General features: G+C 45.0%; 2 protein-coding genes and 1 pseudogene across 2 annotated transcripts in view; 2 read left to right on the top strand and 1 right to left on the bottom strand.

The window, feature by feature from the left end:
- The first annotated feature begins 5,499 nt into the window (after window positions 1–5,499).
- Window positions 5,500–7,521, top strand: LOC139412659 (myosin regulatory light chain 2, ventricular/cardiac muscle isoform-like; annotated as a pseudogene).
- Window positions 7,522–8,136: 615 nt separating this feature from the next.
- LOC139413663 (coiled-coil domain-containing protein 63-like) lies at window positions 8,137–17,269 on the bottom strand. Its single transcript, XM_071161299.1, has 10 exons — window positions 16,222–17,269; window positions 15,719–15,856; window positions 12,531–12,653; window positions 11,731–11,912; window positions 11,437–11,621; window positions 11,079–11,296; window positions 10,852–10,926; window positions 10,474–10,666; window positions 9,945–10,136; window positions 8,137–9,340 (listed from the first exon to the last, which is right to left on the bottom strand). Exons 2-10 carry the CDS (start codon window positions 15,845–15,847, stop codon window positions 9,195–9,197), a joined length of 1,443 nt encoding a protein of 480 aa, XP_071017400.1. The 5' UTR covers window positions 15,848–15,856; window positions 16,222–17,269; the 3' UTR covers window positions 8,137–9,194.
- LOC139413661 (paxillin-like) overlaps window positions 16,882–18,295 on the top strand; it is a 57,180-nt gene continuing 55,766 nt past the window's right edge. Inside the window, exon 1 of the mRNA XM_071161297.1 lies at window positions 16,882–17,057. Within this exon, the coding sequence (XP_071017398.1) occupies window positions 17,045–17,057 (13 nt within the window). The 5' untranslated portion in view covers window positions 16,882–17,044. The remainder of the gene's footprint in view (window positions 17,058–18,295) is intronic.

Below are 18,295 nucleotides of genomic sequence, written 5' to 3'. Positions count from 1 at the left end.
ACTCAAGTTACACCAGCTCTGTCAGGAGGAATGGGCCAAAATTCAGCCAACTTATTGTGGGAAGCTTGTGGAAGGCTACCCAAAACGTTTGACCCAAGTTTGTAGCAATTGAAAGGCAATACACTCAATTAGTATTTGGTAGCATGTAAACTTCTGACCCACTGAGAATGTGATGAAATAAATAAAAGCTGAAATAAATAATTCTCTACTATTATTCTGACAATTGACATTCTTAAAATAAAGTGGTGATCCTAACTGACCTAAGACAGGGAATTTTTACTAGGATTAAATGTTGTTAGGAGTTGTGAAAAACTGAGTTTAAATGTATTTGGCTAAGGTGTATGTAAACTTTTCTTGTTTTTGATGGGACAGATGTAAGTACCTGCAGATGGGGAGACGGATATATAGAGAGGGGTACAGAAAGTGGTTAAGGGCACAGGTAGTCGACTGAGCGAGGGCTGAAACCTCTGTCACCGAGGGGACATATGTGGTCGAGAGGTTAGACCGCTACACCAGACTGTGGCACTTATCCTGTGTGTCTGATGTAGAATTGGGTGTGAGAGACAGAGAAATAAATATAATGTGTGTGTGTGTGTGTGTGTGACTTATCCATGTCCAGAGTGTTGGGATAACAATGCACATTGGGTATTTATAGTAGTCTGATGCTCCCACTAGCCTGCTAATTCACTAACAGCCCCAGCCCCACTGTGACAATGCCATCCCATTCTACAACCACTGGCATGCAGAGCAGCAGCAGCTATTTCTGTCATTAAACTGGGAATAACTGTGAGGAGCAAGACAGCTGCCTGCCCAGGAACAATTGTTCTGGGTGAGTGAGTGGCAGACAAACTCTTCATACATGTATCTTTAATGTTTAGATGCAGACAGCTGTAATAAAGATGTGACTTTTCAACCTCATAGAAGTTACTAGAGATTCCTTCCCATGCTGTGAAGAGACAGAGATGATGTGACATATGACATTGAGGCACTGACTAGTTGTTAAACACCTGGCTGAACGTGATAAGGATGGCAATGACGAAGTGAAGAAGGCTTTTAGCATGTCAGACTCAGGACCTTAATATAGATCTGCCCCTCCCCAGACACTGTTGGGAGTTCATCTCCCTGCCCGTACCCTCCTATTCACTGATTGGCACTTTAGCAGTTTCCCTTGCCAGCATGACATGACAGGACTTGTATTGGGTAACTTGTGAACTCTAAATATAATTAGCACATTTTAAGGTGCTGTTCTCTGTGTCACCAGGGTCCTAGTTGAGTATGTGGAACCTAGCTAATGTTCTTCTGCTGAGTTTGGAACGTGGAACTCTGGGTGCAAATTATTTTGAACAGCTTCCTTTCCTGGTCTCCTCTCAGTTAAAGGTGACAGTTTGAGTAAATGGAGTGCACTGTAAGTGGGTGATATGTACAGAAGCATGGAAGAGAAGTGACTGGGCTTGCTCCATCATTAACCCAGCCTGCCAGACAAACTCCTCTGACAGCAGCAGGGCAATAAATAATGGCTTAATAAGCTATCATAAGCCCACACTCCCTTTCATCTTTTAAATGATTGTTTTATTGGCCTTGGACAAACACAAACATCAATGGCAGGGCATAGGCACACATCCAACTCATCCAGGAGAATAGAGGTAGCAGTAGTACCCTACTAGAGGAAGATAGCATATTAGCTGCTAAAAACCTTTTTCACAGAGCTGAGCTGTACTGCGCTGGCCTGGTTACGCATCCACCATTGTTGCTGGAACTATATTGGAAAGGACATTGTGAAGAAGATCCAGTACAGTTCAGGTCTGCACAATAGTGTGAAAAGTGTGTAGCTGGCTGGGTAATTTGGGCTATGCCACTGTTAAAACCACGACGACTCAACAGCTGGTTTTTAGTTCCTCAAGTTTTGTCTACCCTCCCAATATGGGGATTGAGGCATCATCACTCACACTCGGGCAGTCAGCAGCACTTTTAAAGTAAAGTAGGAGAGCTAGGGGGGTCGGCCATGCTTTCTAGGGGTACTGTAATAAAATAAACGTGGGTACAAGAACACCAATCCATAAAACATGAGCTTAACAATAAACAATCTCTGACAAGGACATGAGGGGAAACAGAGGGTTAAATACACAACAGTAAATTAATGGGATTGGAACCAGGTGTGTAGGAAGACAAGACAAAACCAATGGAAAATTAAACATGGATCAATGATGGCTAGAAGACCGGTGACGTCGACCACCGAGCACCGCCCGAACAAGGAGAAGCATCGACTTCGGTAGAAGTCATGACAGTGAAGGTGGATGTGGGCGGAGGAGCCTGTCTGACTGATGCCAAGGTGCCAGAACCGGCTGATACCCCAATACACACTGAAATGGAGAAAAGCTAGTGGAGGAGTGGCGGAGCGAGTTCTGGGCCATCCCTGCGCAGGGCATGAACTCCGCCCCCTCCCCGGCCGGTCCTGGCAATAAGACCTCAGAAACCTACCCACATCCTGGTTAACTCTCTCTACCTGCCCGTTACTCTCGGGGTGAAAACCTGAGGTAAGGCTGACTGAGACCCCCAGACGTTCCATGAACGCCTTACAGACCCTTCACGTAAATTGGGGATCACGATCAGACACTATATCCTCGGGCCCCCCGTAGTGCCGGAAGATGTGTGTAAACAGGTCCTCCGCAGTTTGTTGTGCTGTAGGGAGAAGTGGCAAAGGGAGGAGACGACAGAAAAACGATCCACAACGATCCAGGATCGTGGTGTTACCCTGTGAAGGTGGAAGATTGATTATAAAATCCACTGACAGGTGCGACCACGGCCGTTGTGGAATGGGTAAGGGTTGTAACTTACCTCTGGGCTTGTGTCTGAGAGCCTTGCATTGGGCGCACACTGAGCAGGAGGAAACATAAACCCTCACGTTCTTAGCTAAAGTGGGCCACCAGTACCTCCCACTAAGACAGCGTACCGTCCGACCGATCCCAGGATGACCAGAGGAGGGTGACGTGTGAGCCCAATAGATCAGCCGATTGCGGACAGCAGACGGAACGTACAGACGCCCAGCTGGACACTGAGGGGGAACGGGCTCTGCACGCCCGCTTTATGTCCGCGTCCAGCTCCCACACTACTGGCGCCACCAAACAAGAGACTGGGAGTATGGGAGTGGGATCCATGGAACGCTCCTCTGTGTCATACAGCCGGGACAGTGCGTCTGCCTTAACGTTCTGGGAGCCTGGTCTGTAAGAGAGGGTAAACACAAAACGGGTGAAAAACATGGTCCACCTTGCCCGGCGAGGATTCATTCTCCTCGCCGCCCGGATGTACTCCAGATTGCGGTGGTCAGTCCAGATGAGAAATGGTGTTTAGCCCCCTCAAGCCAATGTCTCCACACCTTCAAAGCCTTAACGACAGCCAACAGCTCCCGGTCCCCCACATCATAGTTTCGCTCCGCCGGGCTGAGCTTCTTAGAGAAGAAAGCACAGGGGCAAAGTTTCAGTGGCGTACCCAAGCGCTGAGAGAGCACAGCTCCTATCCCAGCCTCGGAAGCGTCCACCTCCACTATGAACGCCAAAGAGGGATCCGGATGGGCCAACACAGGAGCCGAGGTAAACAAAGCCTTCAAGTGGCTAAAATCCCCGTCCGCCTCAGCTGACCACTGCAAGCACACCGGGCCCCCCTTCAGCAGTGAGGTAATGGGAGCAGCTACCTGACCAAAACCCCTAGTTGGCAAACCCTAAGAATCGCTGCACCTCCTTCATGGTGATGGGAGTCGGCCAATTACACACGGCTGCAATACGGTCACTCTCCATCTCCACTCCTGACGTGGAAATGTGATGCCCTAGGAAGGAGACGGACTGTTGGAAGAACAGGCATTTCTCAGCCTTGACGTACAGGCCATGCTCCAACAGGCTACCAAGCAATTTGCGCACCAGGGACACATACTCGGCGTGTGTAGCGGAGTATATCAGAATGTAATCGATATACACCACTACACCCTGCCCGTGCAGGTCCCTGAAAATCTTGTCTACAAAGGATTGAAAGACTGATGGAGCATTCATCAACCCGTATGGCATGACGAGGTACTCATAATGCCCTGAGGTGGTACTAAATGCCGTCTTCTACTCGTCTCCCACTCTGATACGCACCAGGTTGTACGCACTCCTGAGATCCAGTTTAGTGAAGAAGCGCGCCCCGTGCATTGACTCAATCGCCATGGCGATAAGAGGTAGCGGGTAACTGTACCTCACCATGATTTGATTTAGACCTCAATAATCAATGCACGGGCACAGACCTCCATCCTTCTTCACAAAAAAACAAACTCGAGGAGACGGGTGAAATGGAGGACCGAATGTACCGGGATATGTCTCCATAGCCACCGTCTCCGCCTGTGAGAGGGGATACACTGGGAAGTGCAGTGGGGTGGTAATTGAGTCGCCTTCGAGTCGCCTACAGAAGGCGAGAGCCAAATCGGCATATTCTGGGGGAATGCGCACGGTGGAGACCTGGTCTGGACTTTCCACCGTAGTAGCACCAACGGAAACCCCTAAACACCTACCTAAGCACTCTTGCGACCACCCCATGAGAGCCCTCTGTGGCCAAGAAACAGTGGGGTTATGATAAGCTAACCAGGGTAGGCCCAGCACCACGGGATACGCAGGAGAGTCAATAAGAGAGTCTATCGAGCTGTTCTTCAAGCTAACCACCAAACTAATGATATACTGTCTATCTCTCTCTACATTTGTCTACTCTAAGGATGCAACGGAGTATCACATTCCCTTGCCTCTACCCCCACCCCTTTGACATAGTTGAGTGTGAGAGATCAAACAGACAAATGTTGATAGATTTTTTGATTTGATAGAGATATTTGATGTCCGATGTCATGTTCTGCTCAGGATGAATACTGAATATGAAACTGGAAGAAATTAACAAACTGCATTGCGAAGAACAACATTTGTCTGTCCATCTGGAGATTTCCATGAAGATATTTCAGTTTTGACATAGTTAATATACTGAAACATTTTCTTAAAAATGATTCTCATTGTCGTTTATAGTGTGTTAGATTCTAACAGATGGAACATGATTAACACATACATAGTGTATGTTTAGTATTCCATCCTATATGTTTAAGTAATACAATGCTAAAGTGTTATGTATTTTACGTTGGGCAGGATAACCCCTTAATTCATAGCATTTAGTTAGTTCAGGGGTGGTCCTGTCAAAAACTGTTATCTCAATAGTTGTGTCCTAAGTAACTCTGGCGCCAGAGACATATATTTAGAGAGTGAGGCCAACTTTTGGAATATTGTTCTAATTCCAGACATTCAGTTACACAACATTGTTTAAATATTCCCCATTGTAATGTTAATGGAGAACTAACATGGCTGCCGTAGAATGTTGTAGTGTCAAAATGTAAATGCATCATAATGCAGAAACCACATTGGCCGAACTCTCTTAATATATGTCTCTAACTGGCGCTAGCATTAATTTAATTCAGGGTAGATCAACCCACCAGCCTTCATGGATCTACTCCTTTTCCACCTCCCGCCGAAGGTACCCAAGAAGGCAAAGAAGAAGTCCGCAGAGGGAGCCAACTCTAATGTATTTTCTATCTTTGAGCAGTCTCAAATCCAGGTGTTCAACGAGGTAAGGATATCCCTTTCTGTCTGGGTTCTAGTGCATAACCCATTCTGCCCCTACTGTACTACCTGATTCACAGTATAGGGCCAACCCGACCGGTACTCTGCTTGCAGACATTTTATTTCCATATTGTCCTTTCCAGTACAGTTCCAACAACGATGGTGGATTTGTAACCAGGCCAGCTTGGCCCTATAGCGTGAACCCAACATCTGTTAGCCTGTAGGTTTACCTGTCCCTCTGTCCATTGTCCACCTGTCTCTCTGCCCCTGGCATTAACCAGGCGTGTGGTATGAGCGGTTTTGCTCTTTCAATCCCTGCCAGGCATTCAGGCCCTGTCATCAGTGATTAGCCATGGCTGAGGATAGAATGGAAAGCATGCCCTGGCCTGGATGCCACTCTTAAACCCTGGAGAGTAACATCATATAAATACAGCAACTAAGAATAAAGGCTTAGGAAAAATGTCCAGGGATCCATGTTCCAGAAAGCATCCATAGGATTGTTATGACAAAGATTTATAGACAAATCCCTCCTCTCTTTCCCATATTTGATATTTATTTAGATAGTTGGAAAGAAAAAGGGAGAACAGTAAGGGAGGAGAACCCAGTATTCTGGAATGGGGATAACGTGTGGGCCAAAGTTGGCAGTGTTACCACTAAACTCCGGCACATAGACTGATTTGATATGCAGAGTGGTTCCATCTGTAGCCCATGGGATTTACCGTCACTCTCCTCCCAACACATACACACACAGACAAATTCTAGTTACTGGTATGAGTCTTTCTCTCGAGTCTCCCATTAAATGTTAACCCATGTTGACAGGCATTCACCATCATAGACCAAAACCGAGAAGGATTCATTGACAAAAGCGACTTGAGGGACACCTTTGCTGCACTGGGTGTGTTGAAGATCTATTCTATCATTTATCTATTTGATCAGGTAGGTCAGTGAGAACTTGTTCTCATTTACAATAACGACTTGGCCTAATGAAAGAAATGGTACTGACCCATGTCCATGTAACAGGCCGTCTCAACGTGAAGCAAAAGGAGATAGATGAGATGCTGAAAGAAGCGTTGGGCCCAGTCAACTTCACCATGTTTGGAGAGAAGCTAAAAGGTGAGGTGTGCAAACAAGGGATGTGTTCAGTTGTTAAAACGTCCTACTACATTTTGCAACAGTACTGAATGTCACTTTCTCCCAAAAGTTTACAAAATGAGTTGCCTGAATCGTAATTTGACATTGTCCTTCCTTATTTCTGTATTGTAACTACTGTCTGTGTTATCCAAATGTCTGCCTCCCATCGACTTCTTTCTAATTAGAGGTGTTCTCGGTGTAGGCGCTGATCCAGAGGAAACTATCCTCAACGCATTTAAAGTATTTGATCCTGAAGGAAAACGGGTCCTGAGGAAGGACTCGTGAGTACCCTGTGTGTGTGTGTAAACAGGTCTAATAGATTATAGGTTAATGTAATCCTAAACACATTGTTCTTGCTCCTCTTCAGTGTGACCGAGATACTGACGACACAAGCGGACAGATTTTCTCCTGAAGAGGTTCGAGCCCAATCAACATACCCTAAACACACTAAGCCATATACTGTATATATACACACACACACACACACAAGCCCTGGACCCCTTGTACGTAAGACTATCTATCAACAGCAGACAAACAATTGTCATTAAACTCATAATCGGTAACAACACAGTTCATATATGAATATGTTGTGTGTTGCTTAGAATCTGTTGTGACGTGTATGATGTGTCAGTGATTGAGTCACTAATTCATCTAGATTGTTTTCTTAGATGGAGCAAATGTTTGCAGCATCCCACCAGATGTGGCAGGAAATCTAGACTACAAAAATCTTGTCCACATCATCATACATGGAGAAGAGAAGGACCAGGAGTAACTAACTAACTCACTGCTCCTATAGCGTGTCTGTTAGTGACAGAAATAGAAGCTCTTGACTGGAGACTCTAGAGCTTCTATTTCTATCATGAAAACACCTGTCAGCTGTCATCTATCATCTCCAGGCTCCACCCACGGTCCTTTGTGCTTGTCCCGCCCACTTACATCCTCAGATCAGGTGATGTAGACCACCCCGGAATAATTCACTGGCTCCTTTGTCTGTCAGTCACACTTCCCCTCTCAGGTCACCTATACCAAGAGGCCATAGCTAGAGCCCCCACCACCTGCAGCCCCACAGTGGAAGAGGAGGGAAAGAACCAGAGGGAAACTCACTGGCCTTTACCGTCTACAAAAGGCTCAAGACACTTTTAAACTGGCCACCTGTGATGCATCTGCTTGTGTTTTCTCGTCATTGACAGTGGTTAAGCAAACTACCAAGCCAGATGTGTGTAAATGGTCTGTCAGACAAACGGTGGAATCCATATTCAATAGCTTTTTTACAATCTGATCACTTTTCAATAAATAACTTTTGTTGAGAGATCCTCAGTTTGTTACTTCTTGCACCTCATGACAATAAATGTTTAATTTGAAGCTTCCCCTTAGAGAGCATAATATATATTCAATGTCCTTTATTTACTTGAATGACTGATGACATATTGGAACGAATGTCATCTTAAGTGAAATTCTGTATCAACTCAACAAATCCAGTCTATGCATCAATGGGTGTGTGCTTCCCTCAATTATTTTGCTCAAGTTGATCACATAACTGTTGCACCACACTGTGTTGTAAATAAGTAATACACAAAATCAATACCTTTTAATCTGTAAGGTTTCATCACTAGCAGGAGTTTACAACAGGGGTTAATGACATCAGTATGGGTTGAAAATAGTATTAGGAGAATGCTGCTTACGCACAAACAGCCCACGAGGAGAGTTTGTGAGGTTCAAATGATCTGTTCAGTGAGGGAGAGCTTTTCTATTGGTTTGTAAACTGATTCAGGGTTTTAGTTTTGTTTTGGTAGCAGTCCTGCCCAGCAGCTGAGAGCATTATGGATCCCCTAAGACTAAGAGCATGTATCCTTCTGTATTTAGAGAGGCGCAATGAGAGCCAGTGATGTAGCAGAGATAGCCGTCTTCTGGCATCACACAGGTCTTCAAGGTACAGAGGGGCCTAACACTCTCCATCAAAACATGGGGTTTGGTTTGGAAAGACAAAGCCCCAGTGTTTATTTTAGTGCATGTCACGAGGTTACGGGGTAACGTTACACCGCATGATGCATCCCAAAGGCAGGGCAGACACTAAGCTGTCAGCCAGTGATCCCCGTAAAGCCTGTTGTTACTCCACTGAGGTGGTGCCTGGCCATGCTGAGAGACCTTGACGCAGAGGTGCAAAGCCCTGAGCCACCCATCATTTGTTATTTCATTGCCCAAAACTAAGTATCTTTCCTGGGGTGGGAGACTAGGGATAAGGGCCTAGATGAGCTGTGTTATTTCCTCCAACAATGAGAACAAACCTGTTCAAAAGCAGTGGTGGGGGTGGGGGGCAAAGGACACATTGAACAATGAACAGATTACTGAGACCAAGGACTAAAGCTAAATGCTGTAATGGTTTCTTTGACATTAAAACAACGCAGTATGTGAGCACCATGTCTTGTGAGCGTCAGAGGCTCCTGCTCAGGCAGACTTGGGGTTGAAGCCCACCTTCTTCTTTCCTCTTAGGGGGGCAGATGGGGCCTTGGGCACCTTACCCTGTTCAGTATGCATCACCCGGGGCAGCACCCGCTCACGCAGGGTCTGGAAGTCCAGAGGCTGCTCGCTGCCTGTAAGGCACACCACACACAAAGTTAATGGAGCACAACACCGACACACTCCAACACCGACACACTCCAACGCCGACACACTCCAACACAGACACACTCCACTTGAAGTACTAAAAGTCACTTGCGATTAGTGTTGACTTTAAGGAAAATGTTACCTGATATTACATATATACATATTATATTATTATTTACACTGTCAACAGGTTGTTATACTGCCTTCAGTTTATTAAAAGCTGTTTCCCAAAGGGAAACCTATTCACTACATCGGCCCTGGTCAAAGTAATGCATCGGCCCTGGGAAAAGTAATGCATCGGCCCTGGGAAAAGTAATGCACTATGCTGTATTGTTTATTTATTTAACTAGGCAAATCAATTGAGTACAAATTCTTATTTACAATGACGGCCTAACAAGAGGTAAAAGGTCTCCTGGGTGTACGGGGGCTGGGATTAAAAATAGAAATGTAGGAGAAAACACAACACTACATAAAGAGACCTAAGACAACACCACAGAATGGCAGCAACACAACATGGCAACAGCACAACATAGTACAATATAGGGAATATGGTGCCATTTGGGGTGCAGGCTCTACTGTACCAGTACTGACCCAGGCCCAGTAGTGCTTCAGTGGTGCTGTTGTCGAAGGAGGGTGCCTCTGTAGCAGAGGAGATCACGGCGGGCAGCAGGTTGCAGCTGACCAGCAGGAGGTTCTGAGGGGGCAGCTCCATCTCCTCGGCCTCCTTGTAGCTGCACTGGGACAGGAACATCAACAGCTGGTGCATCTCCTCCTCCAGGATACCTGTGGTGATGCAGAGGACAGGACGGAATGAGACGGGATGAGTCAGTGTCTAGTGGTGAGTATGTGTCGCTCATTCTAGAAGTCTGGTGAGTTCCACTTTTGCTTTGCCTGTGTGAGATACTGTGTGAGTGTTACATACACTGTACTGCCAATTTGGATACACTTTATTTGATGGTACAGAAATTACCAGGTATTTATTTACAAATGGCATAGTAAATTGGTAATATCTTGTGTGTGAATTTTTCTTTGGAATCCGTTAAAATCTTTGTTCTTTTGAGAGCGTTAGCATTGCCAACAGGCTGCGAGAGAGAGGGGTTGTCCAACAATGTCCACCTACCGATAAACTGGGTGACGTTGTCATCAGTGACCTGAGCGCTGCAGCCCAGCTTGCCAATGATAGAAGCAGGGTTACACTTCATCTTGTTAAACAGGTGGGCGATGGCCGTCTTATGCTGGTCCAAAAACTTCAGAACCACAGTGTACTGGCTCTCCAAATTATTGGCCCGGCCACGATGCTGCTCCAGCTCTCTCTGAGAGGGACCAGAGACAAAACATCAAAGTCAAAAGATGAAGGGGAACACAGATTGATATAGGGGAGAGAAACTGACTGGCATGGTCAGACAAAAAAATGCACAAGGATGCACCAGCAGACACATTAGAGCAGTGAAAAGTTGTGCAAAGTTCAACTAAAACTTCCTAAAAACGAAAACCTTACTTCCAGTTCCTTGAGCTGGCCCTGCCACTGTTGATCATACTGCTTGTTCTCCAGCTCAAAGTGCAGGATCTCAGTCTGTGGGGGAGATAGTAGCAGAACACAGTCATATAACCTTGTCTAGGTTTATAAGTTGTCTAGTTTTACAAGCTTACAGCACATGAACTCCCATCCTGTGTTTGTGTGTGTGCATGCGTGCGTGCATGCCGTGTATGTGTGTGGACCCTGACCTTGAGCTTGTTGATGCGGTCCTTCAGCATGGTGCTATTGTTGTTCAGCTCGTTGATGTAGTTGAAGTAAGCAAAGCCCTTCTCCTCGTTCTCCACAAACGTCCTGCCGAGCTGACGCAGGTCGCTGTTGCCGCTCACCTCCACGAGCAGCCGGTGCACCGCCTGGTAGGTCTCCAGACTCTCTCCTCCCATTCGATCACGCTGAGCCTGCTCGGCCCCTGCACCAATGACAAAACACTGCCATGAAGCAAGAAGGTTGATGAAGCTCGAGAAAGGCCTCTAGCCTCTAGGCTAAACAAGAAACCATTCGATGAACAACTGTAGGATGTATAATGTTAAGCGTGATTCTAAAACATACTTCTCTTTTTGGCCTCTTCGTCCTCGCCTATGGGGACGCTCTCCTTGGACTTTTGGACCATGAAGCTGCGGAGTTTGATCTCGTGGTCGATGACCCTCTTCAGCTCAGTCATCTCAGTGTGGCAGAGAGACGTGTCCTTCTTGCTACGCTCCCTCACAGCTAGCATGCGGGCCAGGGCCTCGGACCTAGAACACAAACACAGCCCACATTTCTAAGCTGGGAGAGCGCAAGAAGAACAGACTTCTCCACACCACATACAAACACACACACAGACATAGTGTTTGTGGTTCTGACCGCTGGTCGTAGGCAAGGACAGACTTCTCCACAAGGTCTTCCATGACATTGTGCTGGGACAGTAGCTCTCTGCTCAGACGCTGGTACATAAGGGCGAAGGAGCACCTCTGGCGCCGCAGGTGGTCAATCTCATCACGCAATGCCTGGTTGCTGCATAGCAACTTGTCAAAGCTTTTAGTGGCCTGCAAAACCACAGGATAAGAACACTATAGAGATGATGCTCAAATCACAAAACACATTGCAAACCAGTTTGAACCAAATCAATGAGGAATTTAATACAGTGGGGCAAAAAAGTATTTAGTCAGCCACCAATTGTGCAATTTCTCCCACTTAGATGAGAGAAGATGAGAGAGGCCTGTAATTTTCATCATAGGTACACTTCAAATATGATAGACAAAATGAGAAAAAAAATCCATAAAATCATATTGTAGGATTTTTTATTAATTTATTATTTGCAAATTATGGTGGAAAACATCGTCTTAGCTTGGCTATGTACGCTTCGCTCTCGGCCAATCAGATTGCGTGGCCATACTGGGTACATCTTACATATATAGAATCCTTTTATGTTGGTCATAAATGATTCATAGCAAACACTCAACAAGTGTGGAATGGATGTAGGTTTGTGTGATTTTGTGAGTGTTGAATGTATACCGCCACGGTTTTGTGATGTGTGATTGATTTGTGTGATAAATGTAAGATTGTTGAATAGATGTTGTATTCTGTGATGATGACTGCCAAACAAACCAAATAGTCAACAGTGAGACTGTAAATGTAGGGTTGTGTGGTGATGACTGCAGTACCTGGTTGACACGGACCTCCATGATGCGGATGTGCTTCCTCTGATGAAGAGGTCTCTTCAGGCTGCGGATCCTACCACCCATCTCCTTCTTCCTCTGCAACAGTTTGGTCTGCATCTCCTTCATCTCCATGGGGAAGAGAGGATCAATAAAGTTTAATTGAGTTGAACTCTATTCATTCTATGCATTGTCCAGCCCAAGAATTAGGCCTACTGGTACTTATGTTTTTAAACATCTTTGAGATTTTCTGTATAATGCAAAGAGCTATATAAATAAATATCAAATCAAATTTGATTTGTCACATGCGCCAAATACAACAGGTGTAGAAGCTATTTAGGAGCCTCTTGGTCCTAGACTTGGCGTTCCGGTACCGCTTGCCGTGCGGTAGCAGAGAGAACAGTCTATGATTAGGGTGGCTGGAGTCTGACAATTTTTAGGGCTTCCTCTGACACCACCTGGTATAGAGGTCCTGGATGGCAGGAAGCTTGGCCCCGGTGACTTTTCAGTCTCCTGAGGGGGAATAGGTTTTTGTTGTGCCCTCTTCACAGCTGTCTTGGTGTGTTAGTTTGTTGGACCATGTTAGTTTGTTGGTGATGTGGACGCCAAAGAACTTGAAGCTCTCAACCTGTTCCACTACAGCCCCATCGATGAGAATGGGGGTGTGCTCGGTCCTCCTTTTCCTGTAGTCCACAATCATCTCTTTGTCTTGATCACATTGAGGGAGAGGTTGTTGTCCTTGCACCACACGGTTAGGTCTCTGACCTCCTCCCTATAGGCTGCCTCATCGTTGTCGGTGATCAGGCCTACCACTGTTGTGTCATCAGCAAACTTAGTGATGGTGTTGGAGCCGTGCCTGGCTGTGCAGTCATGAGTGAACAGGGAGTACAGGAGGGGACTGAGCACGCACCCCTGAGGGGTCCCCGTGTTAAGGGTCAGCATGGTGGATGTGTTGTTGCCTACCCTCACCACCTGGGTATGGCCCGTCAGGAAGTCCAGGATTCAGTTGCAGAGGGAGGTGTTTAGTTCCAGGGTCCTTAGCATAGTGGTGAGCTTTGAGGGCACTATGGCGTTGAACGTTGAGCTGTAGTCAATGAATAGGATTCTCACATAGGTGTTATTTTTGTCCAGATGTGAAAGGGCAGTGTGGAGTGCAATAGAGATTGCATCCTCTGTGGCTCTGTTGGTGCGGTATGCAAGTTAGAGTGGGTCTATGGTTTCTGGGATAATGGTGTTGATGTGAGCTATGACCAGCCTTTCAAAGCATTTCAAGGCTACAGACATGAGTGCCATGAGTTGGTAGTCATTTAGGCAGGTTACCTTAGTGTTCTTGGGCACAGGGACTATGGTGGTCTGCTTGAAACATGTTGGCATTACAGACTCGGACAGAGAGAGGTAGAAAATGTCACTGAAGACACTTGCCAGTTGGTCAGCGCATGCTCGGAGCACATGTCCTGGTAATCCGTCTGGTCCTGCGGCCTTGTGAATGTTGACCTGTTTAAAGGTCTTACTCCCATCGGCTGCGGAGAGTGTGATCACACAGTCGTCCGGAACAGCTGATGCTCTCATGCATGTTTCAGTGTTACTTGCTTCGAAGCAAGAAGATATTTAGCTTGTCTGGAAGGCTCGTGTTACTAGGCAGCTCTTGGCTGTGCTTCCCTTGGTAGCCTGTAATAGTTTGCAGGCCCTGCCACATCCGACGAGCGTCGGAGCCGGTGTAGTATGATTCAATCTTAGTCTTGTATTGAAGCGTTGCCTGTTTGATGGTTCATCGGAGGGCGTAGCAGGATTTCTTATAAGCTTCCAGGTTAAAGTCCAGCTCCTTGAAAATGGCGGCTCTACCCTTTAGCTCAGTGCGAATGTTGCCTGTAATCCATGGCTTCTGGTTGGGGTATGTACGTATAGTCACTGTGGGGACTATGTCCTCAATGTACTTACTGATAAAGCCAGTGACTGATGTGGTGTACTCAATGCCATCGGATCATATTCCAGTCTGTGATAGCAAAACAGTCCTGTAGCTTAGCATCTGCTTCATCTGACCACTTTTTTATAGACCAAGTCATTGGTGCTTCCTGCTTTAATTTTTGCTTGTAAGCATGTGTCAGGAGGATAGAATTATGGTCAGATTTGCCAAATGGAAGGCGAGGGAGAGCTTTGCATGCGTCTCTGTGTCTGGAGTAAAGGCGGTCTAAAAAAAAATTCCCTTCTGGTTGAACATTTAACATGCTCATAGAAATGAGGTAAAACAGATTTTAGTTTCCCTGCATTAAAGTCCCCGGCCACTAGGAGCGCTGCCTCTGGATGAGCGTTTTCCTGTTTGCTTATGGCCGTATACAGCTCATTAAGTGCGCTTTTAGTGCCAGCATTCGTCTGTGGTGGTATGTCGAAAGCTACGAAAAATGCAGATGAAAACTCTCTAGGTAGATAGAGTATCTAAGGATAAGCTGTTGGCTATCTCAGGCGAGAAATCCTCGAGACTTCCTTAGATATCGTGCACCAGCTGCTGTTTACATAAATGCATAAGCCCCCGCCCCGTGTCTTACTAAAGGCTGCTGTTCTGTCCTGCCAATAGAGTGTATAACCTGCCAGCTCTATGTTCTTAATGTCGTCGTTCAGCCACGACGAGGTGAAACACAAGATATTACAGTTTTTAATGTCCCGTTGGTAGGATGAACGCGCTCTCTGTTCGTCCCATTTATTTTCCAGCAATTGAACGTTAGCTAGCAGGACGGAAGGCAAGTGCAGATTAGCCACTCGTCGCATGATCCTCACAAGGCACCTTGATCTCTTTCCGCGAAATCTGTGTTACCTTCTCCAGCGAATAATGGAGATATGGGCCTGGTCGGGTGTCTGTATTATATCCCTCCCGTCCGACTCATTGAAGAAGAACTCTTCGTCCAGTTTGAGGTGAGCAATCGCAGTTCTGATGTCCAGAAGCTCTTTTCGGGTCATAAGAGACAGCAGCAACATTATGTACAAAACAAGTTACGAACAATGCAAAAAAACTAACAAAATAGCATGGTTGGTTATTAAGAGCCGATAAGATGGCAGCCTTCCCCTCCGGTGCCATTTTACTATTATTATTATTCACAAATCAATACTTCAATACAATACTTTATTCACAAAACAAGATTTTAGCAACAGTCAGTTAGCCAGTCATTTAGCAACAGTCATTCTAATTGGCCATACTGTACCTTGGTGTCCAGACTGGCAAGATGTTCCTTCTGTTTTCGGATGGCAACCAGGTAACTGTCATTATCCACAAGGAGTCGCTGGTGTTGCTCATGAAGGTTGTCAGTCTTTTTCGTTTTTTTGAGGGGCATTATTTTGGCCTGTGTGACATCATTGGAAAATGCATCAAATGGTTATGCAGTCAGATTCAAATGACAGACCTCGTTCTTGATTTTACTTGGTCAAGAATTACCCTTACAAAAAAAGATTGCAGTCAGAGTGCAGTATAACTACAGCATGCTGCACATACTGCATCCAAAATAATACGTTTTTTTTACTGCAGTCATTTTGCGGTGTAACTGCAGTTATTCTGCAATTACTGCGTCAAATATACCACAGTGGTCTGCAGTTACTAGTTTCAAAACTGCAATATTTTTTTGTAAGGGTACACATGCGCTAATCAATTATTCATTTCCGATAGTCCTGCCGGGCTGAAACACATAATTTTCCAGATAGCACTACTTACCAGTTTCGGCCTAGGCCGTGTAGTCTTCGATATCTTAGTTTGTGAATTATTATTTTTAAACTTATCTCGCTGATGATTGGTATTTCACCAATGTCTCCACTGTTTCTAAATTATATTGACAAGGCTAATGATACGTTGACTTTATAAAATCTAAAGAAATATAAATCAATTATGTTGACCTCACTTGCTATTGTGGATATATGGAGTAACGTGATTTCTAGAACGCATTTTCGAATTCTTAAATCGTTCGATGATGATCACCTCTGACGCAATGCCAATTGTTCAATCATTAGGTTGGGGGGAATGGTGAAACATGATCGGGTAACCTGTACATGGACTAGATGCAACTACAATTGATTTACGTTTATATATAGGTTATACATATCCAATTAAGAGACATTGTTGTGTAAATTGGAATTGTGTGCGTGCCATTTAGCTTGCCAAATAAAGACCTCAAAACAAGTGGTGGGGTCTTCCATTTCACTGAAAAACAAATCCCACATTGTTGATTTAATCTAAACATACCTAGTTGGCCCACTTCCGCTAGATGGCAGCCTATAACTAAAAGTTTAAGTACAGCAGCCAGACTTTTCTTACTGGTAAATTTGAAGGCTCCAGGTGGGGGTGAGCTGCTTGTCCCCATGACTGCATTTTATTGTTGAGTGTAGCAGGGAAGCAGCTAACTGAAAACTTCTGTACTGCATTCAGATTATTGGAATTTCTATATAGAAGCCACAGTGTAGGTAGAGCTACCGACAATCGAATCAAAGGACAACCGGCCCGGTTCGTTCATAGTGTAGCGCCGATTCCTTCTGCTACCACCATGGATGATTTAGGTAAGTTCCCGTGGTGTTATTTCTTAGCTAACAGTAGAGCGTTCGAATTGTTTCCACTTTTTTGGTACTACCAAATTACCTGCATAGCACTTGTTCATCAGGAATGCTAACTATAGTACATGACCACAAATGTCGCTAACGTTATAGAGCCAGTTATTATCCAGCTAGCCTACTACACAGCGTGGGAATCGGCAGGTTGGAGGCCGCGCGCTGTGGTTCTGAAAACTGGATTTTTTGCCTTGGCGTCAGGAAGGAGCTAATTCGTGATTATTGTTGAATCAGTTGCTAGCCAATACGCATGGATACTTTGCAATCCTCCCACATTTGTTTTCAATAACACATGTGTTCTGTGTTAGCAATGTGTGCACAGCCAGCTAAATACAGGCAGGGATTCAATCGATGCCGCCTCTCCCAGATCTGTTGACTTGAACTCAACTTTTTAATTAGCTGATTCATGACATTTGCAAATTTGTTTCGAGCCTTTTTGCCGCGTACATTGCTGATGGAAAATGCTACTAAATTGATGACCGCGACCGTGCATGCACACTTATGGAGTGATTTCACGGCCAACAAACTATTTGAATTCAATGTTTTTGAATTTGTATTTAGATATTGCATTTGAATGTACTGTAATATTTTAGAATTTGTAATGCACAAATCATTGAATTCATAAATTGAACTTGTATTTCATGATTTGAAACTGAATTGAATGAATATTTAATTCAGCTTTAAAATTGAATTAAATACTGATATTCAATATTTGTCTTCATTTTCAATATGGTAAATATTGCATTCATTGTCTCTCAGGTTCACAAACTATAATTTCAAGTTGACCACAAAGTTTCATATATTAAACTTCTCAGATTGTTTTCAAATGCAGTTCTCTAAATTCTGATTCAAAACCAGAGACAACATCCTGGTACTTTGCTAGCCAGGAGAGGTAAAGGAGAACAGATAGAATGAAACCATCTGTGTTAAACAGGTTTCTGGCATGTTTAATTTATTTTCTTCCTATACATTTCGCTACAAGCGAATATGACCCCATTACTGAAGGCTTCAGTTCCCCTCTATGGACACAATAGAAGGGAGTGTGACAAATACATCAATTTGGTCCCCATTACGAAATGGTTTAATAGCCCTTCTAAGGATAACTTTTCCACTCCCTAATTAATCTTTCTCTTGTGACTGACTTGGTGCGAACCGGGTCTCCTGCATGTCACAAGACTGTGCTAGCCCAC

This window comes from Oncorhynchus clarkii, chromosome 7 (genome assembly GCF_045791955.1).
Source record: "Oncorhynchus clarkii lewisi isolate Uvic-CL-2024 chromosome 7, UVic_Ocla_1.0, whole genome shotgun sequence".
NCBI lineage: Eukaryota > Metazoa > Chordata > Actinopteri > Salmoniformes > Salmonidae > Oncorhynchus > Oncorhynchus clarkii.
Note: the sequence above shows the minus strand (reverse complement) of the source record. Positions and strands in the feature narration are given on the sequence as shown.

What these genes read in the sequence shown, in the direction of transcription:
- LOC139413663 (XM_071161299.1), bottom strand. Translation starts at nt 15,847, where the DNA reads ATGCCCCTCAAAAAAACGAAAAAGACTGACAACCTTCATGAGCAACAC. An exon ending in GTCCTTGCCTACGACCAGCG is followed by an intron (nt 11,622 to 11,730) that starts GTCAGAACCACA and finishes TTTGTGTTCTAG; the next exon opens with GTCCGAGGCCCTGGCCCGCA. An exon ending in TGAAGCACTACTGGGCCTGG is followed by an intron (nt 9,341 to 9,944) that starts GTCAGTACTGGT and finishes TGTGCCTTACAG; the next exon opens with GCAGCGAGCAGCCTCTGGAC.